This window comes from Syngnathus acus, chromosome 3, assembly GCF_901709675.1.
Source record: "Syngnathus acus chromosome 3, fSynAcu1.2, whole genome shotgun sequence".
Classification (NCBI taxonomy): Eukaryota; Metazoa; Chordata; class Actinopteri; order Syngnathiformes; family Syngnathidae; genus Syngnathus; species Syngnathus acus.
In genome coordinates, this window is record NC_051089.1 from 15990178 (window position 1) to 16016722 (window position 26545).

General features: G+C 40.3%; 3 protein-coding genes across 8 annotated transcripts in view; 1 reads left to right on the forward strand and 2 right to left on the reverse strand.

Annotated features, from left to right (window-relative positions):
• The window catches only part of LOC119120165 (C-myc promoter-binding protein-like), a 37649-nt gene extending 33431 nt beyond the window's left edge, over positions 1-4218 (forward strand). For 2 of the 3 annotated variants that reach the window (XM_037246804.1, XM_037246805.1), the window contains one exon: positions 195-4218. In XM_037246804.1, the coding sequence (XP_037102699.1) occupies positions 195-331 (137 nt within the window). In that variant the 3' untranslated portion in view covers positions 332-4218. The remainder of the gene's footprint in view (positions 1-194) is intronic. The other variant, XM_037246803.1, reaches the window with a different exon arrangement.
• LOC119120168 (very-long-chain (3R)-3-hydroxyacyl-CoA dehydratase-like) lies at positions 2462-26308 on the reverse strand. Of its 2 annotated transcripts, XR_005097478.1 has the most exons (12): positions 26100-26308; positions 25180-25222; positions 24925-24998; positions 23718-23882; positions 23082-23133; positions 22872-22982; positions 21792-21919; positions 21024-21136; positions 20831-20937; positions 20609-20740; positions 20222-20520; positions 2462-2473 (listed from the first exon to the last, which is right to left on the reverse strand). XR_005097478.1 is itself a non-coding variant. In XM_037246810.1 (11 exons), exons 1-11 carry the CDS (start codon positions 26178-26180, stop codon positions 20444-20446), a joined length of 1083 nt encoding a protein of 360 aa, XP_037102705.1. In that variant the 5' UTR covers positions 26181-26308; the 3' UTR covers positions 18763-20443. The 2 variants fall into 2 exon arrangements, 1 of the variants encoding a protein (XP_037102705.1); XM_037246810.1 differs by lacking the exon at positions 2462-2473 and having other exon boundaries at positions 18763-20520.
• LOC119120167 (sodium/potassium/calcium exchanger 1-like) lies at positions 6447-17164 on the reverse strand. 3 transcript variants are annotated; one of them, XM_037246806.1, is made up of 11 exons: positions 17084-17164; positions 15644-16740; positions 13650-13808; positions 13300-13408; positions 11934-11987; positions 11698-11748; positions 10505-10623; positions 9511-9723; positions 8013-8102; positions 7751-7917; positions 6447-7090 (listed from the first exon to the last, which is right to left on the reverse strand). In XM_037246806.1, the coding sequence occupies exons 2-11, from the start codon at positions 16607-16609 to the stop codon at positions 6841-6843; spliced, it is 2178 nt and encodes a 725-aa protein (XP_037102701.1). In that variant the 5' UTR covers positions 16610-16740; positions 17084-17164; the 3' UTR covers positions 6447-6840. The 3 variants fall into 3 exon arrangements, with proteins under 3 accessions (XP_037102701.1, XP_037102704.1, XP_037102702.1); XM_037246809.1 differs by lacking the exon at positions 17084-17164 and having other exon boundaries at positions 15644-16322; positions 16415-16522; XM_037246807.1 differs by lacking the exons at positions 11698-11748; positions 11934-11987.
• Positions 26309-26545: the final 237 nt, after the last annotated feature.

The window sequence follows — 26545 nt, forward strand, 5'->3', positions numbered from 1 at the left end:
AGGTTTAAGACTTAGTGTCAAGACTTGAAGTCATACGTTTCTCTAAATTGTGCTTGCAACTGTGCATCAGGTCTGCATGCTTTCACTACTTGATGTACTAAACAGGTAGACTGGTTCATCAGGAGAATTGAGTGGTGGGAAAGTTTCAAAAGGGACTTCATGGGATAACTCGGTACATGGTGCTCTTTACGCAGATGCCTTCGATCGAGAGTACAAGCTGGCGTACGACCGCCTGTCACCAAGCCTGGTGAAGCTCACGCGCAACTGCGACCGCCCCCCCAGCACGGGCGTCATGGAGTGTCGTAGGACGTTTGGCGAACCTTACCTCTAAAGTTCATCAAGATGAGCTCAGGAAACCTGCCGTCCTGTTTGTGAATAAAAAAAATATTCACCATGTAGCCATCCTCTCATTTGTACAGGGATCATCTCCACTGAGCCTCCTCAAAGAAAGACTGTTACTACGCACCAGAAGAGTATTTTTCAAGGCAATATTTTTCACGAAACATGGCATGCAAATCTAAAAGGAATGATATTTTCAAATGAATTCTATTTATACAAAGTCAGATGTAGTTATTCTAAAGTCATCTGTTGATTCTACTGTGGTTGTAGGTGTGTTAGTTAGTTTCTGACATATTGATGGGAATGTGACTTGAATAGAAATGACCACTTAGCCACAATTCTGATCTGAGCACCCAAGATAACAATTTGTTTACCTTTTGTAACTTTGGTTGATTGGTACATCTGGAGTGGGATTAATGCACATCACTTGGGTTTTGGACGCATTTATGTTCAGCCCTACCTGTTGGGCGAATTTGTTCAATCTGTCAGTTTTGTCCTGCAGATGGATGTGCAAGATCATCGGCCAAGTCTAGATCTTCAAGTTGAGAGAACAAAGTCCACTGAATACCCCTGGGTCTGTCAGTTGTATTCCGCATGACCCAGTCTATGGCAATCAGGAAGAGAATGGGGGAAATAGTACAACCTTGCCGCACACCTGACTTCACAGTGAACCATGTAGATAGCTCACAATGGCGCTGCATTCAAAGTGACGGTAGAACATTCCTATGAGAGTGATCAGTTTTGGAGAAACTCCATAGGCCCTAACGATCTTCCATAGGGTGTCAACGGTGTAGGCTGTCAAAGGCTTTATGAAAGTCGATGATGTGCAGAGGAGTGTTCCATTCTACACACTGTTCGATAATGTTCCTCAGAGAGGAGATCTGGTCTATGCAGATTTTGTTCTTTCTTCAATTCTTTGCCAGGTGTTAACCATTCTTTGTTCCCTCTCTTTCTATAACCCAAGACTTTGGTGGCTGCCCCTACGTAAGACTTTTTGATGTTCTCCCACCTGGGTGTCCAACTATTCGTCTGCAGGTTTGGCAAGAGCAGTGAAACGCTTCTTCAGTTCCAGGTAGAACTCTTTGTTGATCTTAGGGCATCTTAGTTTGGCTACATCAAGATGTTTCCTACGTTGACTCCGCTTTTGCGCTGTCCTTAGTTTCAGCTTAATAATGGCTGTTAAAAGCCAGTGGTCACGGTTGCCAACTGCTCCACGATAAACTCAAACATGTTGGAAAGACCTGTGCCACTTTCCGTTGATCAAGATGTGATCGATCTGGTTGTTGGTGGAACCGTCATGTGTTTTCCATGTGAGTTTATGGATAGTTTTGTGTGGAAAGATGGTACCACCGATGGCACAGTTGTTGGTCATGCAGAAGTCAACAAGATGCTCGCCATTGTCGTTCATCACACCGCGCCCGTGCTTCCCCATAGCTCTCTCACAGTCTGTGTTATCAGCTCCCACCTTGGTGTTGATGTCACCCATGATCACTACCATGTCATGCAGAGGAACTTTAGAGACTTGTAGCTTCTCACTGATCTTTTTCCTCTGCCTTCGCTTCATTGGTTGGTGCATAGCATTGAATGATGGCGAGCTTACAGTGCATGGAGTTGAAGCGGGCTCTGATCAGCCTGTCGCTGAGGGGTTCCCAGTCCAGCAAGGTGTTGACCTTCTCCTTTGAGACTATGAGGGCCACGGCGCGCATGTGTTGATCGGAGTGCCCAGAGTGCAGGATAACTGTGCCATCGCTCATCCCCTGGTGTCCAGAACCGGTCTATCAGCATTCACATATTCCCAGGATGTCCAACCTGTTCCTTCTCATTTCACTCGTGACCTGAGCTGTTTTGGATGTGTAGAACATGGTACGGACATTCCATGCACCCAGGCGGATCGTAGTTTTGGGTCCCTGTAGGCTACCTAGCATGCTGCTGACTTCCTGTTAAAGGCTTTCATCAGGGGCGGTCATACTGCCAATAGGTTGGCTAGAGCCTACTGTGAGGTCCATGGTAGTATAGTTTGGAGAAGTTTCCATAACGGTCGTGTCTTTTTACGGGGTGGGGTTGTTGGCCCCACGTCCCACCCCCAACCTGGAGGACCAGGTGCTGTTTTTTGTCTGGAGTCTAACTGGAATACCTGCCCGACATAGTTGACAAGTTGCTGGGGGCAGAGACCCCGTCGGTATAGCTACCCGGGTCACAGAGACATGCAAGGTTCCCCACCATGACAAGGTAACCGCACAAGAGGAACGGAAAAAAAAGAGATTTTAGGGCCTAATAATGAATTGCTATTTTATCTTGTTTTATGAATGAATTTAGTTTGCTGCATAATTTCAAGAAATATCTTCTCTCCATTTTATTTATAGAATTGTGTTTTTTAGAAATGCTGACATACTATATGTAGAGCAGCAAACAGAGACAACAAACAGATGAAAGAAATCTTTAGATTTTTTTTTTAATTAGCACATTACAGCCATGTGTAGACGAGAAGGGTCTGATTGACTTGATCCCCAATATCAGGGGCTTAATTGCAGAGATGAAAAAAATTTAGTCATAGGTGATACGGCATGACTCCTTGTGAATGGCCCGAAGTCAGCCTTCTCAATCACTCAAAAGTTCCAGAATTTGTCCCAATGGCCTCTCATTTTGCCTGCGTTTATGCACAGCGGCGTTATTTGCACACATTGATTGACATGTGCAAGCCAATAGTATATGACATGACACCCAAGAATCAACTTACAGTGTATCCACAAATGCCGCTGCCGTATTAGATGGGGCAAAATAGAGCAGGCAGTAAAGATGCCATATTGTTTTGCTGCTTGGAAATGTACTGTACCAACTGTTTTACACTCCTAGCAAGATCTTAGACAATTAACTCTGACTTTTGATTGTATTGGCAAAACAAATACAATTTGCTGACTTAATACTCGGAATAAGTACATTTACAGGAATAAAACTGTGAATTCCCACATCTGGCCTATTAAATGAAATTGCCCCAAGGTAACTGCTCTGTTGTGAGTTACCTACCTTAACGTTTCTAAAACTGTAGCTTTCTCAAAGGTAAAGAAATGTGAAAGCAAAAATACTACAATATTTGTAATCACCATAACAGTGTTATATATCGGTAGCTGTCACATTTTACAGCACATATGGTACCAGTATGTTGGTTTGGGGCTGACTTCTATCATATCCATTAATAATCATCAGATTCAACTTTCCATGTTGTCGATGTATTTTTACTGTGTGAAAGGGTGAATGAGCTGACGCATTGGAGCAACAGGCCAAGCTGGTCAAGACTTTGTATATAGTGTTAGTTTCACACCCATGTGCATATCCATCTAAAATGTATTTTAAAAAGGGAATGACCGAATTAAAAAAAAAAATGCACCAGTGAGCCACCACCAGTGGTCCTAAGACTGCACAGAGAACCAAATGACTCGCATTCGGTTAAAGTCTGGCAATATGAATTATAAGTAGCTGAAAAATCTTGCATAATGGAAGTAACCTCTTATTATGCATGTCTTTAGTGTTATGGTGGTTGAAGGAAGCCCTCATGTCAAGAGAAGGTCTTATGAAAGTCAACCACATGGAAGAACAAATTGTTTAAAGTGCTGCACCTTTGCCCATAAAAAAGTGGGCTGATTTTAACTTGAACTAGCTCACTGATGGCAACAGTTTGGGAAAGCTGACATTGTTCATCTGTAAAATGGAAAATGTGTAAAGGAATGACTCAACAAGCTACATTTTGATGTTTTGTTTGAAAAACATATATATACAGTATGTAAGTAAGAGTTATTCACACTTGTGCCGAGTGTGGTGATGGTTCTGTGAAGGACCACGCATTCAGGGCTCTTTGAATTTAAATAAAGTCATATAATCTCACATTTGTCCACCTCCCCTCTTTTTTTAAACATCAGACTAAAAACATTTTAAATATATATATATATGTATTTTTATCTCCATATTTGTTCAAGACAACAAGTTAAAAAAGATGAGGCTGTTAAAAATATTTTTATTGCAGAATGTTTTAAATGAAAAATGTTTCCTTCTATTTGCATCCATTTCAGTTCATCAACTGTTTAAAGGGACAATATGACACCATACTTTAGACACCATATGACAGACACAAAAATCAATTTTCTGCAAAACTGTGAGCTTCTATCAACAAAACTACATCTGTATTCCCACACAGCCGACATCTGGCACAAGTTATATACAGTAGCACAATACCTTTAGGCTGTCAACTCTAACAATGCTGTATGTGGAAAATATTGTTAGTACCCACCCCTCAATTAATAAAATAAAACCCCAGAATGGTCACAGAAATAACTTGAATCTGAAAAAAATGATCCATGATGACTGTCGTACATACCATGTCACCCAATAGCACAGTGACTACCAGTAGCCCAATATATAGGCCCACTGACTGATTGTAGTTGACACCAGTGTTGTAATTAGTGGAAACCATATCATAGTTTTCAGGGTTACCATCATTTTTGTTCGTACCATCATTTTTGTCCAGACCTGTTTCATGAGTTCCTTTTTTTAAAATAATTCTGTTGAAGCATGGTTTAAAACCAATGCCTGACTTTCACTGGTTAATTTTCACAGAATTTTTACTTTACTTTTTCTTTCATCAACTAAGGGGTACCAACAATTTTGTCCACGTGTGTATAGGCGTTGACTACAATAAAATGACTGTTATCTATGTTAAGCCCTTTTCAACCGCACTTGCTCAGCGTGAAGGAGTCATGCAGTAATGCGAAATTTCCGGTTTCCAATGTACCCATATATATGGAAGCCTACCAGGAAGTAAAAACCAAGTGCCTAACCACTGGTTAGACCCATGGATATACGTACATATTAAAAAGATGTAAATTGCACCTTGAGAAGATGTATCGTTCAGTTACAAAAAAGCCTTAACTGCCCATTTTAAGAGGGAGGAGGACGCAAGCAGCAGAGAAAATCTAATAGCTCTGTGGAACTTAGTTTAACCAAGCTGTTACTTGTCAATAGGTTCGCCAAAATAACTAGGGTGACCACCTGCTGATCAGCCCAAGGGGTATGTTTCAGAGGGACAAGGTGGGACACTGCTTGGCAGGGCGGGAACGATGCGTCTCCACCCCATGGGCAGACTCATTGATAGTGGTTCAAGGCTAAAATATTTGTTTTCTTTGCAGAGCAGTTTTGTGAACTTCAGTGGAGGTACAACTTTATGATTTTGTGGAGCTTTTTTTTTTTTTTTGCTTGCATTAAACCACTGGAGAATACTCACTAGGACTAGGTGAATGCCTTAATAACGTTGGGTATTGGAATAAATTGGATTATGTGCAATTTTCACTTAAGAAAAAAAAGTTCTTCACTTTAGGGCAAACCAAAAAATAAATCTTTTTCTGGGCACTTTGCTGCCACAGGAGAAATCCTCTTGCTGCACCGCGACGCCCAGCAACACTCCATTCCGCAGTCCCCGCCCCGCATAAACAATGAATGGCTTTGAAAACGGAACGCTGCTCGGTGCGGCGTGAAAAGGGCTTTAGTGTTTCAAAGGAAGGTTTTGGTTGGTTTTTAGTCTTGTAACTACCCCCTCGGAATTGTTGAATATTTGAACAATCAATGCACAAATTGTGTGGCAGTTTTACTTTCATTGTTCAGTGGTACCTTGAATACAAGAAGTCAACACAAATGGTATTAATCCATTCTAGCTTCTCAATGAATGGGGGGGGAAAAATGATTTTGGTACATTCTGTGTATAATTTATTAGCAGGATCATACCCACATTCTGCAGCATTCTCTTTTCTTGGTGTGGGTATTATTATTTCTTTTAGTGCTGCTTCATGACATTCTTTCTTGGGACTGCTGTTGCCAAGAACTTCCGCTTCTACAGTTTGTAGGTTTCTACAAGAGCCTGATTGGTAAGATTGCATCGTGGGAAACAAAGCGCCTAATGCTACCATCCTTTACATCTTCAGACTTTGAAAAAATACCCTTGGAAGGCTATCATCTCATACATGCTCACATTTAAAGACAAATTATAGACAAATCTTTGTGAAATTGAAGACAATTTGCGATTTTTGTATTTTTAGCAAGAAACCTGACTGTTTGCTTTTGAGGGACCCAAAAACTGATGTGGCGGGCAGGATCTGTCCCCCGGGCCTTGAGTTAGACACCTGTTCTTTAATCCAACGTATGTTTTTTCCATTCCATTGTTAGAAGAAATAAATTTTGTGAAATACCTGCACAAAAATCAGAAACTGCTGGCACAAACCACAATTGCATTTGTACTTCCACTGCAAAGTAATCAGTGTGAACTGATTGTGGCCAGATGTTGTGAAGCTTGTTGCCTTCATCTCGTTCCTAAGTGGCTAGCCTCGTAACTTTCAAACTCATTGTCAAGGTACCACTGTACATTCGTTTCCTTCAGAGTCACCTTTGCACCCAATGTCAAATTGAGTTGTAGCCTAATTAGTATGAAAAAGGACCTAATGCAGTTTTTACATAATCATGTTATATGGAGACGGGGCAAACAAGGACGCGGTCCTCCAGTAGGACACTGAGGACGAGGAACACAAAGTAGAGGGCGAACATGGTGAGGCCCAGCGTTCGGCTCATCTTCCAGTGACACGTGGCGATGGAGATGATGACGAAGAGTAGCATAAGAAAGAGGAGCACAATGGCGCAGAACAGGCCGTTGGAGCTGACAGTCACTGGCTGACCGTTGTGCAACAGCGAGTACAAGAGCCATGGGACCGGTAGACTACAAGTGCAAAGCAAAAACAGTACGAGAGGAGTCAGTCTAGAATTGGTGGACATTTTCTCTCTTCCCCATGAAATTTTCAAAACATAGTTTTATTACACATTTCTTTGTTTCATTCTCAGAGCATGAGTAGATCAAAAGTAAGTCTGCGTTTTTCTTTTTCACATATTTTTTTCTTTTTGATCAGCTAGCATAGCAGATAACATAGCTAGCATGTAATCGGTAGCAGTATTAATTTGCGGCCCCCGTGACTGTAATTTAAGTACATTAATACTAAATTGAAAATATCTTTTTTTACTTGATTTCATTATAAAGGATTTATTTAGCAATATTTTAAAAAATGTTATTCAGGTGCCGAAGTATCTGTAAAAGGTTGTTCAAAGGTTCGGTGTCACTTGGAAGTGTCCTTATTTTTAAAATAAAATGGCTATTTTTTCAATGAGGATAACATTAAACTCATCAGGGAATGAATTATATATATAGATTTTTTTTAAATTGACACCACTGTCTAGACAATATGGCAAGAACAGTTATCCGCATGCCTGAACCTCAATAGGTTAAACAATAGAAAATGGATAGTTGTGAAATGTGGATTGCTGCGTGAATAAGGTAATACATGCACAAGACACCGTACTTGAGCCCGAGGCTAAGCAGACTTACCCGATAGTGATGTCAAAGATGTTGCTGCCAACTGAGCTGGACACAGCCATGTCGCCCAGACCTTTGCGAGCCACGATGACACTGGTGATGAGGTCAGGGATGGACGTACCGGCTGCCAAGATTGTGAGACCCATGATTTCCTCCGAGATACCTATCGTCTCACCCACCTGGGCCCGAGAAAATAGACACATACTGTGTGCTGAATTTGATTTGGTTTGAGACTTCTGAACTCTAAAGTGAGTGCAAGTGAATATGAACTGACCTGATGAGCCCACCACACCATCAGGTAGGAGAAAACTGCAATCCACAAGATTGTGCCAATAAATGTAAAGGCAAAGTATTTCTTGGATGTCTGGGAATTACAAAGGTGAACATTTGACAGAGAAAGAAAAGCATTATTTGTTGAAATGTGACTTGAATGGCTCCTTTGGCCGATGATGTGTCAGCCTTAACATTGAGTAAAATTAAACAACTTATCATTTTTTTGTCAGACCAAGTAAATTTGCGAGTACAGGCCGGGTCAAGGTTTGTGGTATTCCACTTTTTCTGTACAGTTAATTGAGGAGACGCTAATTGAGTGATTTAAAAAAAAAAAAAAGTTTCTATGCAGGTTTTGCATACGGTCTTAACACGGTCAGTAGCATTGTTTGGGGATAGTGGCAATTAAGTAAACAACAAATATATCATTTGTGCTTGTGCATTGTCGGAATGCCAGTGCAACGTAAATATTCTAATACTTTTGTCACTGAGTTATAATTAGTATCATTTATACGCCCGCGAACCCAGTGGGAGCAAGCGGTATAGAATATGGATAGATGGATGGGTGGATGATATTAATGTGTGCAAATGCAATGCCTTGATCTTTGTGAAGTTGGTAGTACATTGTCAAGGCATGAATGCAACTGTAAAATATATTTATTTAATTTCCCACCACCCAAAAAGGCTTCTAAGGACAGTCCAGTTGTGATGGGCCAATTTTCATTAACAAGCTCATATGTAATTTTGGGGAGATTAAAAGTTTCCAATTTCTATTTTTTTTTCATTCATTTTGGAGGAAAAAAAATAACTTTTATAGAAGAATATGGCCACACTCCCTCCTCACCCTTCATGTCATGACTCACCATGAGTCACTTGAGGGAGCAATCACCATTTGTCCATTGGAAATCATTGCAGACATTGCTTAAGATGTCAACTCCCACTTCAACCTCTTAAAAAACTATTTGCCTTTCCATGGCTGATTTAAAAGAGCAAAAATTGAGCAGCCTCCCTGTAGCTCAAGTGCCCTGTCACGTCTGTCTATTTCCTTTCACCAGTCACCAACATACGCAAACATGACGCGTTCCGAGAGGCTTTATGTAAGAATTGTTCATACGTCGTCATATATATATATAGTCAATTGAAATAGATAAGAGTTCATTTGACCTACATTTCCATTTTTCCTATCTGAAAAAGAGGTGTTCTGGTGTGTTATCTATTGCTGTTGCTCTCTGTTTGAATGTGTTTTTATGATTTCTAAAAGTGTGATCCTTAAAATGAATAAAAAGGGGTAGTGTAACCGCTGCGATGTAAATCTAGACAAGTGCATTATTTCATCTTTACGTTGCGTGACTGTTTTGTGGTGTGTTGTGATAATTGGGGGGGGGGGGGGGCTGATGTATGAACTAGTGCCTACACGAGTAATTATAGTAATAATATTTTCCCTCAGCACACCTGAATTTCTTATGTGACACTCTTCAAGAATCACTGGTGCATATACACACCGGGTTGCGGACGTCAGGGAGCGTGAGCCACAGCGGGAACACGATGGGCAGCAGGAGCAGGTAAGTGACCTGCTTTCGTCTGCTTTCGGGCCAATCCAAAGACAAGGGCTCGTTCTCCTCTTCCTCTTTGTCTCCATCATCATCCTCACTTTCACTCGATGCATTGCTATCTGCGTCAGTGCTCTCATCGCCACTTCTGCCACCTGAGCTTTCCTGCGAGCAAGACACATAGTGACCGTCAGTGACTCACGCAAAGGGATTGATTAATCGAGGGTTGCTGATTACATTGGTCAACAGCAAATTTTAATCAGAGATGGCCTGATGTGTCCCTTAGCAGATTTTTTATGCTGCTTCAAAAAAATTTTTTATTTATTTAATTCATTTATTCACAAGCCACCCGAGTCCTATTCTTTGTCCTATTGCTATATGTGGACGCTTTTTTTTCCCAGCTGCAGCTGTTGTAAAATTCGCTAAATAAAAGTTTTGGTGTTGTATAATTTGTGTTTTTGTGAGAGAGAAAAATGAAACAAATTGAATTCTTACGTTAACTGTCTGGTAGCTGTTAAGCAATTTTGTGCCATTCTTGAATGCTAATTTTTATCCGAACTTTGAGGCAGATGTGATGCTCGCCTGTTTACTGTGTTGCTCATGTAATCATTACTTCAGCTAATGCTATGCACCGTATAATCCCCATGAATCAGCGCAAAGTCAGCTGGGAGAGGCTTCAGCTTATAATGAGGACATGCGGTATACAAAAGGCTATGGTACACATGCAATGTGTACAGAATAATACAAGCTCTTGTACGTATTTTGCCTCTCCTGCCAAAGAAATGGACAAAGACAGATCTCAAAATCAGCAACAATATTACAGGACAAATGGAACAAACGGGGAAAATGATCTATATATCGCAAATGCACACAAAAGCTCAACCTGAAGGCAAATTTATTATTTGGTGAGCAATTATTAAATGTGGGTCAAAAACAACCTGCACACCTTTGACCCATCCTGTTTGTCTGTCATGTTATTTGGCACCTGCTCAGCTGGAGGCTGGGAGGTCGACGGCTCCTCTGGACCAGGCGGAAACTTCTCACATTTTGGCTCGTGACCGTCATCTGGACGTAGAACAGGGATAATAGAAAAAAACATGTTTTCATTATCACAGATGTTTCCAACGTTCAGTAACATTTTGATGAATTCACAAAGATGTCACAATGTTCAAATGTAAATATGCATGCACACACACGCGCACACACACACGGGGGCAACAATCAGCATGCTGGTCCTCTGGCGAACTGATTTGGACTCATTGAGACCCCTTCAAGTTCCCTGCAAATACACTTTGCTCTGCCTTTCAGGCTCTGAAGCACCTCATTAGTCCAAATGCGATGTATGGACACACACACAGGTCTGATTGCTGAGATCAACCTCTTTCAAGCCTACACCATCAGTAATGTTCATCAAAAACCTCGAGAGGGCAAAAAAAAAAGGTGCTTTAAATCAGGGAGCACAGACCTGTAACAAAAGCAAGCTGTCAACAAAGGTGAACAGAAATTCCAGATCAGTTTTGATTCAAATATTTGTCTCAATCAGTTCAACCTGCTTAGACACAATAGATAACCAAAAATCATGACTCGGATCTTCAGTGAAGGTAAGCAAATGATGAAGATCACACTGGTCACTTAAAAAAGACACTTACGTCCTTACAATCCCTTTTATGCAAAACTAGTAGATGAGTAAACCCTGTAAAACCTGTGTTAGAAACATTCTGAGGCTTTACTTTGTTATTTGCCGCAGTTAAGACAATTATTGAATCTCAATTAGAATAGGTTCAATGCCGCAAGGTGCAATGAAATGAAACAGACAACCCTTCCAAAAAAAAAAATCAGCAAACAGTCACACATCAATCAATACATGAAACAGACTAGCACATGTGGAAGTGGGTGGGGGGAGTATCAAGCAGGGACCATTACAGCCCGGATGTACCGAGCAGGATGCTGAGCAGACCAGAATGTGACTCGCTGTGTTTACAGTGAAAGCATCAAGCCATCATCATCTATTTTTAGCAAATGATCATGGGCGGGCGGTCATGCAGTTAGAGTGCATGCGTACCGCTAGAAACACTTTCAAAACACACATCCCTGGAGCAAGACAGGAAAAAAGAACAGCACATGCACGGCACAGGTTACCTTTTTTCTGCATAAACCCCTCCGCTTTGATGTCACCGTTAAAAGACGTCTCTGAGAGAAATACACCACAAAATGTGACTCTTCAGTCACATGCCACTACTGTTTGTAGAATAATCCTTAATTAGTTCCTCATTTAAGAAGCTAAAACAATAACCCCGCTTTAACATTTCTTACACACTGAGTCACTTCAAGAGCAGCACAAATTCAGACCAAGAAAGTTCTGATCCTAAGCTTACCTCCCCTAGCTCTTCTCGCGCCAGGGGGTATGTGTGCCCCTCCAAGGGTTGAGTCTAGAAGAGAAACCACAATGTTCTAGTTCTGATCTTTATCATATTTTGCACAGAATGTTTCTGTTTATGTACTGAATTGGTCAGAGGGCCCATCAGTTGTACCTGGAAAAGGTGAGAGACCGGTTAGGCTCGGGATTGATAGCCTGCCAATCACAGCACAGCCACAGGGACAAATTCACACACACACACGCATCCATGCCTTCTGTTTTTCATTTTTTTGGGACCAGGAAGAACACAACAGGATTTGATTTCAGCATGCTTTTTAGAGCTGCATACCTGAATGTGTACTAAGGCTCAACCAATATGGATTTTTTAGGCCGATTCAGATATTTAGGAGAATAAAATTTTGATAACCAATTAATTATTTTTTAATGGTTAATTTATTAACACTTAAATCCTTTACTACGGTAATGCGTAGAGAAAAACAAAACAAAGGAACAATTGCCAGTTCTAATAGAGCTAATATCTGATGAATCGGGCAGGCTCAGGCACACAGACGTACTGCACATTCAAACTTCTTATTTGAATAAACTGTACAACTGACAAACCAGCTAACTTAGTCTTAGTGTGATCTAAAAGATGCTGATGATGCAGGTTGCCGTGGCGATCGCTGTACTATTTCATTAGCGATAAAGAGCTTGGTGTGCTAGCATGCTGGCTTTTATCCAGCTTGTATGAGCGTGTATTGGAAAGCTGATTAGGGATTGGCTGTGACTGAGTGCTGCTAGAGTAAAGAACCGGTTGCAATTTTGAGGACGGGCCTCAATAAGATACACTGACCCACAGGTAGGACAAAGTAGACCATATGACTTAACTGCGCTAATTATGTTTCAACTCTTTTTTGATCAAAATCCAGTGAGATGAATGCAGAGAACTACTTCTCTGCATTTATTGTACAGCATTATACAAATATTTGCTATCGAGCCATAATCGTTGTTTTATTATCCGGGGTGTCAAATTCATTTTGTCGCAGGACACTTTGTACCGTAATTTTCGGACTATAAGTCGCACCGGAGTATAAGTCGCACCAGCCATAAAATGCCCAAAAAAGTGAAAAAAAAACATATATATGTATATAAATCGCTCCTGAGTATAAGTCGCCCCCCCACCCAAACTATGAAAAAAAACCGCGACTTATAGTCCGAAAATTACGGTAGTCACAATTTCACTCAAAGGACTGTTATGGGAGTTAAACCATAACCGAGGCGAGGGGCAATTGGTGGGTGCAATTGTAAAAAATTTTAAACAAGCTGACATCACGTCTTGTAAAAAAAAAAAAATTATGTTTATTGTACATGCTGTATTTTGTTACCTTCCCCCAGAGGGTCCAGGGTGTGGATCATCAGTTGGAAGATGGTGCTCCTCAACGAGGTGTTGTGGAGGGAGGCTGAGCTCCCGCCTCGCTGCAGGGCAGGACGCACCTGCAAACATGAAAAGAAAAGCCATGACATCTCAACCATGTTGGCTGACTTGCAACATGTGCTGTTTTAAAGAATGAGATGCTATCCCAAATATATATGATTCTTCCACATGCACATATCATTAAACTGCCATTACGTCTTGTATCCTCAAAACGCAATCATCCAATACACCAAACAAGAGTCACTAGCACCGAAACCAAAATACTATAATAAATAGAAATGACAAATGTCTTATTTGTACCTTGAGTTTGGCTTTGTCCGCTTGGAGATCTGTCGGTTTGCTCACTAGAGAGCTCTGAGTTGGCTCTGGTTGTTCTCCAGATTTACCCTCATCGATGGACATAGCAGCAGGAGCGGCAGGTGGAGGGGGAGGCGGAGAAGGTGGCAACGTTTCACCCTCCTGTGAGGGCAGAGTTTGTGATTGATATCGAAAGAACCATGAAAGTCCAATAACAAGCGAGGAGAACACCAATGCATGTAAAATCCACTACAACCGTATAAAGACAGTGGTTGTGAAGCATAGCTCGACTGTGCACATAAATCAGCATACATTTTCCAATCAATAGAAAATGTTGAAGTTGAGGGGTAGCATCTCTTTGGATATCAATTGTATTTTGGAATAAATAAATCCCAAAATAAAAACATGTATACTAAAAAATTGTGTCCTAATTGTTACGAAAGGAGTTTTGAAAGCTCAAGTTGGTTTATGGAGATGTAAGATAAGAGGGCTTGAGTATGCATAAAAAGACCCCATATTCCAATAATTACGACCCGTTGATGTGGGCTCACGCGTCCTGCATACTTGACTAAAGAAGCAAATGCAATCTGTGAATGTGCTTGATGCTAATGGCACAATGTGCAGTGGGGGTGCTTATGAATGCGTCCAATTGTCTTGTCAACAATACCTTTGATCAAAACATAGCAACGATCCATGACGCATTTACGTTGGTCGCTGCATCCATGTCCACTAGCGGTATTTTCGGACGCAGCCGGACACCTGGACTCCTTTTTGCTCAGCATCAAAGGCTTTTACACAAACACAGGCTGCTCATACTGCAAATCACTGTGTAGTGTCCTTCTTACACAGGATCCAAAAGGGACAGAAATGTGGGGAGAATGATGACAGAGCAAAAAAAAAAGGACTTTGTATGACATGAAGTCAACAAAGATGTCCAGTGTTGATGATGGGCGTTGCATAATATGGGCCCTGCCCATAATAATAATAATTGTGTCTTTTTGTTGATTTTGTGTTTGGTTGGATTTAGTTTAGTTTTACTTGTGTCCTTTTTTTTCATGTCAGTCCGTTTTTGTGTCCATCTGTTTTTGTCAACCGGTTCCATCGTGTCATCCAATCAGTTCCCTCAGTCTTATCTGCTGTTCCTTGTTGTCTCATCGATTTGTTAATTCGTTTATTAGTTTCCTTTTGTCTTTGTCAGATTATTGCTTGGTAATGTTGCAGTCCCGGACCCCGAGTCATGTCATGTTTCTTTTAGTCTCGTCTCTACCACATTCCCTTTTTTTTTTTTTTGCTACCTTAATCCTATTTTTGGCAGAATTTAATATCGTGATAATTCCACACATCTTCCATTTTGTTCTTTTCTGAATAAAAAGGGTGCAACGATTAATCGATTGTCAACAACTAATCGATTAAATTCAACGATAAATATTTGTAATAATCAGTTTGTTGTTTCGTGATCTAAAATGATTATGAAAACATGATATGCTGGAGAAAAACCGAGGTATGATTTCCATTCAGTGCAAAAATATAATCTGGAAATATTTACTTGCAACTTGTTAACCAGTATTATTGTTGTGTTGAATCAAAACAAGACATTAACAAACATATGCTTTTACTCTGGAAAACATCTGCCTATATGATGATACGGAGACCGAACCAGTCAGTGAATCATGGAAATATCTACATTGTAAAGGGTCCATGGGTGACTCATAATTGTCCATTCGTGCGAATGGGCGCGTCTATCTGTGCCCTGCGATCGGCTAGCAACTGCTGTACGCTGCTACTCACCCCAAGTCTGCTGGGATAGGCTCCAGCTCACCCTTGAACTTCACGAGAAGTGCGGGAGAATAGAAAGATTGATGGATCTGATGTTATTGATAAAGTATTGATCTCCATCCCAAACAAAGATGACTAAAGTTGCACTGCTGTTACTTAGGAACACATGGTATTAAATTCAATAGACACAGAAACAAGGGTTTCTTGTCTTTGTGACTAACCTTGTCAGGCTCATCAGTGGTCCAGGCTTGTACGATGCTCACATGTTTGTTGAGCTGTGTCTTCACCACGCGCTCAATCTGGCTGTTGAATTTCATGCAGCACACGTAGCTTATGTAGCCCAGTACCAACATGGTGCTCTCCCACCACAGAATTGTGTTATCCAGGAAGAAGATGATGAGCATCATGAGGTCCAAAATGTAAAAGGACACGTCCCGGAAGAGCGGCCACCAGGTTAGGTGCAACATCTCCCGAGAGAAGATGGCACACATGCCTATCACGAAGAGGATATTGAAGACCGCCGAGCCTACGATTGTGCTGATACCCACGTTGCTGTGGGAGACAAAAACGCCAATCAGGGAAGTGAAAAGCTCCGGAGCTGAGCCACCGGCTGCCATGAAGGTGGCACCGGCCACATCATCAGAGATGTCCAGCTTGTTCGTGATGACCTCCAGAGTAGGGACAAAAAATTCATCGCAAACGATAGCGAGGGCCACAAACATATAAATCATCCCAACGGTATGGAGAACCACCCAGCCTTGACGTCGCTGTTCCACTGAGAAGATATCCTCCGGGTACTCGCCCTTCCTGGTCGGCGGTTGGTGAGGGGGGCTTGCTACGGTGGGCGGTGGAGGTTTGGGAGGTTGGGGTTCCACATAGATACACTGCTCAATATCTGTCCTGTTAACAATAACCACAGTGGCTTGGGTACTCTTGGGTGACTGGACTTGTTCCTGTGTTACATTAGGTGATGTTAATTCTGGAACGCTGACCTCCTCAACAGCTTCATCTCCTCCTTTTAATTCCACAATGTCCCGCGTATGGATGGAGAGTGACACTCTGAGGTTTGACAGCCTGGCTTTCAGTGTCAGCGTGTAGAAGAAACACAAGAGCACACCTGAGATGAAGAAGAAGACACGACTGCGTCGGAGTCTCCTCGGACGAGGGGCCGCATTTATTGTCCTCATGTCAAAACAGCAAATTGTGTCAGATGCAGTCCTTCATGGTTAGTCTACTGCTTCTATGTGGCCAAAAGACACACATAGCAGTAGTCCAAAATGTTTCATCTTATAGTGTTTGACTTCCACCTGTGGCAGAGCTGCAAACCAAAGAAAAACATCAAGAGAAAAAGTACTGTAGCTCATTTTTAGTGCACAGCTGTAGATCCCAACAGCCACCTGTTACTATGACTACACAGATGATTTGGTACCGTTTCGCACGCATTAAACATCTTTCATTTCGTGTATATTTAGTACAATCATGCACGGCAGGAAAGGATAGGTTAGTTTAAACGGGTATAGATCCCCAAACTCTCACAATTAAAAAACACACATTTAAATGCGACTTCTTTTTAAATGCAGTTTAGAATGGCTGATAATCGGGAAAAAAAAAGAAAGTTAATCATATCCCACTTAGATATAGTACAGCGAACGGTCTCTTACCTGCACGTCGGCTGCTCTGCCTGCTTCTTTCTCCCGTGAGCGAGCTTCACTCGACGCCACCTGAGCCACTATCAGAGACGCTGAGTATGTTTTTTGGGGGAGGCAACAATGTTAAGGCTTGAACAAGGCTCAGCATAATGCTACTAAGAGGATTTGGAGCCACCTCTTACCTTCCCATCCAGAAATATGGCTGTATCAATTAGCCAACATTCATATCAGTGACACCGCAGGCAATTATCGTGACGGCAGTCACGCTCATTGCAATAAGGGGTGTGGTATGTGTTGGGTGTGGCCAAGACTTTTTCTTCTTAAAGTATTTATTCTTTGAGCAATCATCAATCATCCCAAACAACCTCGGAACAATGGTAAGATATTTGCAACTCACAAATTAATTTCCCTATTTGATTAGCTGTTTACGTGCGTGCGTGTGTGTGCGTGCGTAATCATGTAAGATTTTTTATTTTTTATAAAAGCTTTCGAATTTGGTGGGGATTTTTTTTGGCTGGAACAAGGGAATGCATTCACCACGAATTATTTTTGTAGCTGACATCAATAACTTGTCATTCAATAAGGTAATTCAATGGGGAATGCCTTACTTGCCCAAATCTGTTCAGTGGTAATTATTGCTTCTACTGCCTATCCTTTTTTCCTGCCTTAGAAATCCCCAAAAGCTCTATCAATCAATTAATCAAGATTTCAATTGCAGTTGACTTTACCTCCTTTTTACATCGTGTCATCATCCGCATAGGTTGAAATGTAACAAGCCTATTTTGACAAAGCCATAGAAATACTGATATATTTTCAAATGTAAAGGAGTAAAAATAAGTCATCAGAAAAATAAATATTCAAGTACTGAACAGTTACCTGAAAAATCTACTTAAGTACAGAATCAAATTATGTATACCTACTTTGTTACTCGTTTGAAACATTAACATTAAAAATAAGAGCATCCTTATGAAAAAGAACAGACTTGTCATTCACATCCATTTCCTATCCTCTAACCTCTCGTTTACTCTATTTGACACTAAAAACACATCTGCTTCCTAAACACAAGATTTTCTAAATTTAGTTTCTCCAAAACATTTCATGAAATAAAATATAATATATAGAAAGCATTCACAACCAAAACTGACTTCATGTTAATCAGTGTCTCTCTCTCTCATACACACGCACGCGCACACACACACACACACACACACACACACACACACACACACACACACACACACACACACACACACACACACACACACACACACACACACACACACACACACACACACACACACACACACACACACACACACACACTCTCATTTAGTAGGAATACATTATTTAATATACAATGTATATGAAGCATACAACTTTCTCACAAATGAGATTTGAGAGTGTCGTCAGGGAACTGCTGTGTTGACAAACAGCAGTCATTTGGATTTAGCTGTCACGGAAATCTTGCCACCAAGAGTACACAATTAGCTCAACTAGAGGCGTTATGAACAGGCCACAAACAAAAAATACAAAAGGTTACTATTTAAGTGTATGAACATTTAGCAAGAACATAACACATTGTCATTGGGTGGAATCTGTACTTATAATCTATATGTCCATCCTCTTTTCTGCACTGCACGCTGAAGCATAATGCAGCTGACGGCAAAAGGCAGACTGCTTGTCAGCCAATCTCAGTACATAAAATCTTTATTGTGATTTGTCAATGATGGCATGTTCAACCAACAAATTTTGCAAGATGACAGAAGTATTCTTTTTTTCCCCCTCAAACACAGAACAGATGGAAACTATTCACATACACTGGGGCTAAAAAGTCTTTAGTCAACCACTGATGCATGTGCAATTTCTGCCACTTAAAGGGGAAGTCAACCCCAAAATGTTCTTTACAATATGTTGTATGTGGCCCCAATATTGTGTTTGTGGAATACGAGTTAAGCAGCAAAATTCACTCATTTTCATCCATCACAGGGGGGTGGCCATTTTGCCACTAGCTGTTGATTGATAATGACGTCACAGTTGTCATGGCAACTGATGGATTAAAACATGTGGTGTGATTTTAACTCATATTCCACACAAAAAAAAAAACCAAATTAAAACACAGTGTTTCCGACTAGTTACGCTGTATAGAACAAATTACAAAGAACATTTGGGGCTTGACTTCCCTTTAAAATTATGACAGGTTTTTAATTTAAACCATAGGTACACTAACTGTAAGAGGGACAGGATGTAAATAGAAGTTCCTGAAAATCACAATTAACATTTTTAGAGAATTTATTTGTAAATTATGGTGGAAATTAAGTATTTGAACAATAACAGACACACAAGGGCTGATTTGGGAACAGTGATGGAAAATTCCAGAACTACACTGCTGAATGACCTGCAGAGAGCTGGGCCCAAAGTAACTATGGTTCTCAAATTTACCATCAATAACACACTTCATTCACAGGGAATCAAGCTCAAGCCAGTTCATATCCAAGCCCACTTGAAGTTTGCCACAGAGCATATTTATGAACCAGAAGAGGGACTGGGACTATTGATCTGTATTCAAGACCGTAATGATTGAGCCGTGCAATGTGAGATTTTGAGCAAACACCTCATTGCATCAATGAGAGCATTCAAGACGAAATGTGGATGGGTCTTCCAGCATGACAATGTTTCCAAACACAAAGCCCATCCGGGCAATGAAGGAGTGGTTCCATTTCAAAGACATGGAGTGGCCTAGCCAGTTTCTGTGGAGGGAATTGCAAGCATGTGTTGCCTAGCAAAACCCCAAAATATCACAGCTCTAGAAGAGACCCGCATGGAGGAATGGGCCAAAATACCAGCAACAGTGTTTGCAAATGTGGAAAATCACAGAAAATATTTGCATTGAATTGAATTTCTGTTATTGACCAAATACATATTTTCACCATAGTTTGAAAAAATTCTTTAATCTTAAAATGTGATTTCAGTGTGTTTTTTAATCCAAATTCTGTCCCTCGCAATTGAAATCTACCTTTGCTGAAAATTACAACTTTTTCATTTCTCATCATTTTGAGTTGGAATCATTGAAATCATTGACTGATGAAATACATTTTGCCTCACTGTATGTACACGATATAGGGCAAAAAAAACCAGGACATTTATTAATACTATAAATTTGTGTTTAAATTTAATTGTGTATGTCTTAAAACATAAACAAAACATGATCCAGTCAAACCACCTGTGGGGTGGAACTCTTAAGTTTAAGAGAGGGCAAATAAAGGAAATCTAATCCAGGCAAACAAGGATGAAATGAACCAGTATGAATTTCATTGAAAAGGCAATGAGTAAAACAAACATTGCGTCTCAGAGTATGTCTCGCATCCTGCTCCATTAGTGAACTTTCCTTTTCCTTGATCGAAAACGTCTCCTCCTCTGTTTGTATAGATATCGGAAATTGATGAAGAGTCCTGAGGAAGGAAATATTTACTCCATGGATTAAAGATCACATACACAATCCACACTAGTGAGGATGCTAGTGTGTGATTGCTACCTTACCCAGAAACATGAGAACCAAGTAGAGCCGCAGAGTGTATGAAAAGCTTAAGTCGTGTCCCAAAAGCGGAGGCAGGGGGAGGCTTAACAAACGTGTTTCCTCAAAGATGGGGAGGGACTGGATCACAGCCACCGCTGCACAAATCCAGAAAAATACAAGTCGTCACCAACAAATGACATTTGTTTATGAGCTTTTCTCAACACAGCCACAAGGGGGGCAATTACCTTCCGCGATAACCCCAAGTGGGTACAGTGGGATCCAAAGGCTGTACCTGAGCCACGTCAACAGCTTCCACTCAGTGCCAATGCAGGCCAGCATGTAGAAAGGGTACCTGAGAATGAGAAGCCCCACCGGCCAGCAAGGCATCGTCATCGTCTTCATCGTCAACAGCAGCATATAAGTGTGTTGATATCTTACCTGAAGATTTCAATGGTGCTCCACAGGTAAAACACAAAAAAGACAATAGGTTTGCTCTGCATCTCTTCCAAGCAGCCGAAGATGACAAATAAAATGACATTCCTCCCTGCGACCTGTGAGAGGAGACGTTAAAAGGGAAGTCATCCCCCAAATTTTCTTTGGAATAAGTTCTGTGCAGCCCAACGAGTCAGTGTTCTGATTAAGAAGATTAATTAAACAGGCAAAACTCACCTGGTTTTATCCATTTCAGGGGGCGGCCATTTTGCCACTTGCTTTTGACTAAAAATTACATCACATTTCACATCACAACCAATCGCGGCTCAGCTTCGGGAAAATGGTGAGTCGTGATTGGTTGTTACCTGAGACCTGGCAACTGTGATGTCATTTTTAGTCAATAGCAAGTGGCAAAATGGCCGCCCCGAGACGGATAAGAATGGGTCAATTTTGCTGCTTAACTCATTCCACAAACGCAATATGGCTCAAAATGCTGTGTTTAGACTAGTGGGGGCACATAAAACATATTGTCAAGAAAATTTTGCGTTGACTTCACCAAGTGAGCATATGAAGAACATGCTACAGCTCTAAAATTGGTGGTTTTAAAACAACACAATGCAGGTTAAAACGCCCCAAACAACCCATTTTTGTACAGAACACCCAATATTTTTTTTTAAAGCTGAAATTGACCCAAACTCTAGAGTTGGCCAATTTTTTAATCCAGCAGTTTTAAAGGTGTATCGACACACGAGTATAGGAACAGGTTTTCTTTACCTGAATCATGGCAGGAAAAAAGCCCGTCTTTACCAGGCCTAACAAGGGGTTGATCACCTCCAGAACAGCCATCATCTGGCAAAAGTACATCACATCAGCTGTGGTGTGGAAGGTATCATAAAATGAATCTGTGGAGAAGGGAGAGGAACAAAATGCTATCATAAAACAGTGTATTGTTTGCGACACTGAGCATAATCATCATTAATAATCATTGGCATTTGCAAAACAAATTGTCGCCGTCTCCCAGTGATTTGGTTCTCCTCAAATGGCAGCCCTTCAGTGTTTCCTTGACCTTTTTGTTCGCGCCGTGCTAATCATGTACAACGCACTAATGCTAATTACGCTCACAATTATAATCCAGCCAAAATTATTGTCTAGGATTCGAAACTAGCTTCCACTAGTTAGCGTTACACAAGTGAGAGTTGTTTGGAAAAGGTCAAATTGGTGGTTGGTTCAGGTGAACTAAAAGATGATCAAAGCAGCATTAAAGCAGTCTTATTGTAACTCTAAGACTCTACTTGACTGCAAGTCAGCTCAGTTTTTATTTATTTTTTGGGGGGCCGCAAGGGCAATCAACATTAAATGTTGCTGGCTTTGTCCTCCTCTCCATTGTCTTTAGTCAGCAGTTCAAACCGGAGACCATATTCTATTGTCTACATTACTTCGCTGTATTTATTGATGTTCTTTAGTAGTTTTATTATTTAATTGTAATTTTATTGTATTTAGTAGTCTTTCATTTTATCTACAGCCTGACCAAAGACTAATACAGCAAATTTGCTGAATCGTGCATATCTTGCATCTCATTTTGTCATCTTTTTTTTAAAGGCAATGTTGAATCATTCCTGTTAAATACACATGAATTCTAATTTTAATATCCATCCATTTTATGAATTGCTTATCCTCACGAGATTGGCAGGGGTGCTGCAGCTTATTCTTGCTGTCTTAAGGCAGAAGGTGAGGACTGATTGCTAGCCAGTCGCATGGCACACTTAGACAATTTTTTTTCCCTCAAGGTCACCAACATGTGACATGTAAGTGCAACATGGGGGGCCGTGGCACACCCCTGCAACATTAACAAACCTTGACCAAGAATGAGGAGTCGAACGGTCAAGTTGACGAAGATCCAGGAGAATCCAAGGAACTGCACCAGATTGTACATAAATAAGTAGCCTCTGTTCAGACCCAGGTATGCTATCGAAGAAAAATCAAGTCAAAAGAAAGCAATGGTGACACGTAGTGTCTTTGATAGTTTTTGATTTGTATGCAGATGAGGATTCAAACAGAACTCACGATCTTTACGAACTCTTGACTCCACTCTCATCTTGTTGCGCCTTGCTAGTTCCTCCAAAAAAAAAACATTAAGCGTTACACGTTCCCATTTTATTATTCCCAAAATTCACAATTCTGTCAAACTACAAGAGTCTTTCTGTCAAGCTAGCAATAAAGGCCGTACTTAAAAACTGAGAGAGGAGACATATCATGGAAAATCCACTTTTTTTGTTTAAATTCATTTTCTTGTGTATTTGGAGTCTCCAAGAGTGTAGAAAAGTGTAATCTATCCCTCCAGGTGCTGCAGAGATACTTTTATGATCTGTTTGAGGGGCTATTTTTTACTCTGTTCATTTTTCTCCGTTTTCTATTACGTATTTTTATGTATTACATCACATTCGTTCGGGCGGGACAAACCAAATAAGGTAATGGGTGTTGCCAAATAGTTTCGCAAATCCGCCATCTTTATTACTCTGAGAGACTTTTGTAGTCCAAACAACTCAAGGATCCCGAAGTGGAGAGATGTTGATTTATGGTTTTACTACGCAAATAACAATATTTCAGTAACTGAAGAGTATAGCAACTTTGTCAAAGAAAGTGAGGGATTTTTAAAGCTATATTGGAGATTGAAAAAGAGCCCGGCTGTGAGTTTGATACCTTTGCCAGAAGCTCCGTCTCAGCATCAGATTCATCCAGCCAGCGGTTGAAGTCATGAGCCAGAAACACGGGCTTCTTCTCCTGCAGCGTCAGACGGTCCCACCAGCGCTCTTCTTGCTTCTTGATTTTGATTTCGACCTGACGCTCGGTTGCCTTATGTGCAATCTGAAAGGTACACAGAGATGAAACAACGTAGTACACATGCGCAAAACACGAGCGACTTCGGAATCTAGTTATAAATGTGACGGTAACTTGTCACTGGCTGCTTTTTTCGAGGTTTAGGTTTTGCTTATTCATGGAGGCAATCTCTTTTTCTAGTTGAGCAAATGGCAAAGCATCCTAACTGGATCAAAAATGAAAAAGAAAGAAAATCATTGGCATTACAAAAAAAGTTGAAAGAATTTAGTTTTAAAATGGTACCAGTTTTATCCAACAACCATTCATACTTTGGCTGAAATGAGGATTTGAAATGTGCCCAAGACTTCTGGAACATCCTGTACTAATTATTTTTTTTCTCTTTGAATGGTAAAAAAAGAAAAGAAAAAAAAGCTGACATGAAAATACTTTGGGAAACCGCCCTATCTTTAAACTTCATAGTGACACACTTCATCATTTTGATCATTTTGCATGTCAATATACTTTTTAACAAAGATAAGAACTCGAGGAGTTGTCAGTTTTATTTGGCACTTTTCTCAATTTATTACAAACGAATACTAAATCAGAGTGAGTTGTTTTATTTTACTCGATATTGGTATCAGTGAGTACTCAAGAGTCGAGTACTTCAGGAAAGGTCAGGAAAAAGTGGTATGGAAATTCCCTACCATTTGTCAAAGTTAGATGATTATAAAAAGCTGTTGACATGCATGTCACCGTGGGATAGTGGAAACGTAATTTCGATTTCTTTGTGTGTCTTGGCATGTGAAGAGGTTGACAATAAAGCAGACTTTGACTTTGATGCTGCTTGCCTTTTGACTTTGATACAGCAAAACAGCGCTCCTGTCCGCAACGTTCGAAAACAGCGAGTGGGGAGTGCAGACCACATAAAAATTTCGTTCATTGCGTACATGTTAGTGATACTGACAAGGTATATCATGTTGGGGATAGATACGTCATTTGAGCGTCAGGATTGTCAAGTAGACTGAAAGACTAAGTTCGTGAAGTACAATGATGTGGAACTGAAAAATGAAATGAATAACATAATTAATACCTCAGGTCGGATAGGTTCCAAAAAGTCCAAACTAAACTTGTATTCATTGTCTCCTTTAGCTCCATGACCTTGTGCTGTGAAGGATAAGAACATTATGAAGAGAACAATATTTGAAAAAAAATTGTGCTGCAGTTGGTCTCAACTAAACTGAATAAATAAGGAAATTGAATGAAGAGTAACATTCTTTAACCAGCCACACTGCACTTTGCTTCTTTAGATAGACATTTGCAAAAATACGAAAATACACATACAAACCTCGAAACTGAATTGTGTTGTCTTGCGTGTTGATTTCAAGATTCTGAAAGACATGTATTAAAATTGACTAAGATGAAAACTTAAGAAAATACAATGAGAATTAAAGATTAAAGACACTTGTGTCGTCATCAATAAAAAGAATGCATCGCATTGAACAAATAAAAAAAAATATCGCTGTTCTGTTTCAGGTCTTCACTGAAGAGCTTGAACAAAAGCAAGCACTTCCATTAATTAAATCATGCATCTTTTATTAGACATTGACTTAACAGATGCTGTACAATGAGTGTTGAATGTCACAAGTGTTTGCAAGGAATGGGCTGTTTACTTCAGACATAACAGCGGCATGAACCAAATCCATACAATACTTTTTTAGTATTGAGACGAGAAGACATAATCAAGACATGACCAATACCTTGCAGGTATATTATATAAGGTAGTGTATATTATATATTAAATATGCCCCCTTGTGCATTACAAAGGATGACATCACAGCCATCTGATTGGACGCTTGGTAAGTTTTCAAGCAGGTAAACCGATTCTAAAAATAGTTCACTCGTGATGGGACATTGTCATTTCCAAGGAATGTTGTAAAAGGGATCATTTGGAAATGTCTACATATTTGCAGAGATTATAAAATAACATGTTGTATATATATATATATGTTTTAGTAAATTGTAAGCAATTGTTAAAACGACCACTAAATTAAAACATACGAATAGCATTAATTATTAATAAGCAAATAAGCACAGGTAATTTGAGCTAATTTGCCCTACCCCGCATAAGGACAATCAGCGCGATACCTTAAAAGATGTAATTTGTATGGAGAGCAAATATCAAAGAAAATAATGATGTATACATTATGTTCTGTACAGTGTGTACAAGTTAAGGGTGAAAGCTGCTAAGCAGATGGACTATTTTACCTTGGTATCGCTCAGCTCCACTCGGAGAAAAATCTCTCCATGCCGCTGAGCCCAGTAAACTCGAGGCGTGAGGACTTGCATTGCAACCGAGTTCTCTTACATGCCACGACAATATCGCCGAAAATATGAACCGAATACTGACTCACCAAAACACCGCACAATAAACGCTACATAAAACACGAGGACGGAATGTACTTCCGGGATGTGGCGGCTCATCTACTTCAAAAATAAAAGTAGTGTTTAGAGTTAGAGTTTGAAAAATAAAACGGAAACACACAAGGTTCCAAGTATTTCTGCAATTATATCGTTTAAAAATGCTGTAATATGTGTCTCATTGTGTTCGTGGTTTACAGTGGTGATAAGCAATGTACACGATTAGTATAGATTGATAGTCAGTATCATCATTCTGTTTCCTAACATCATTATGATAAACACCTGGAAGAACA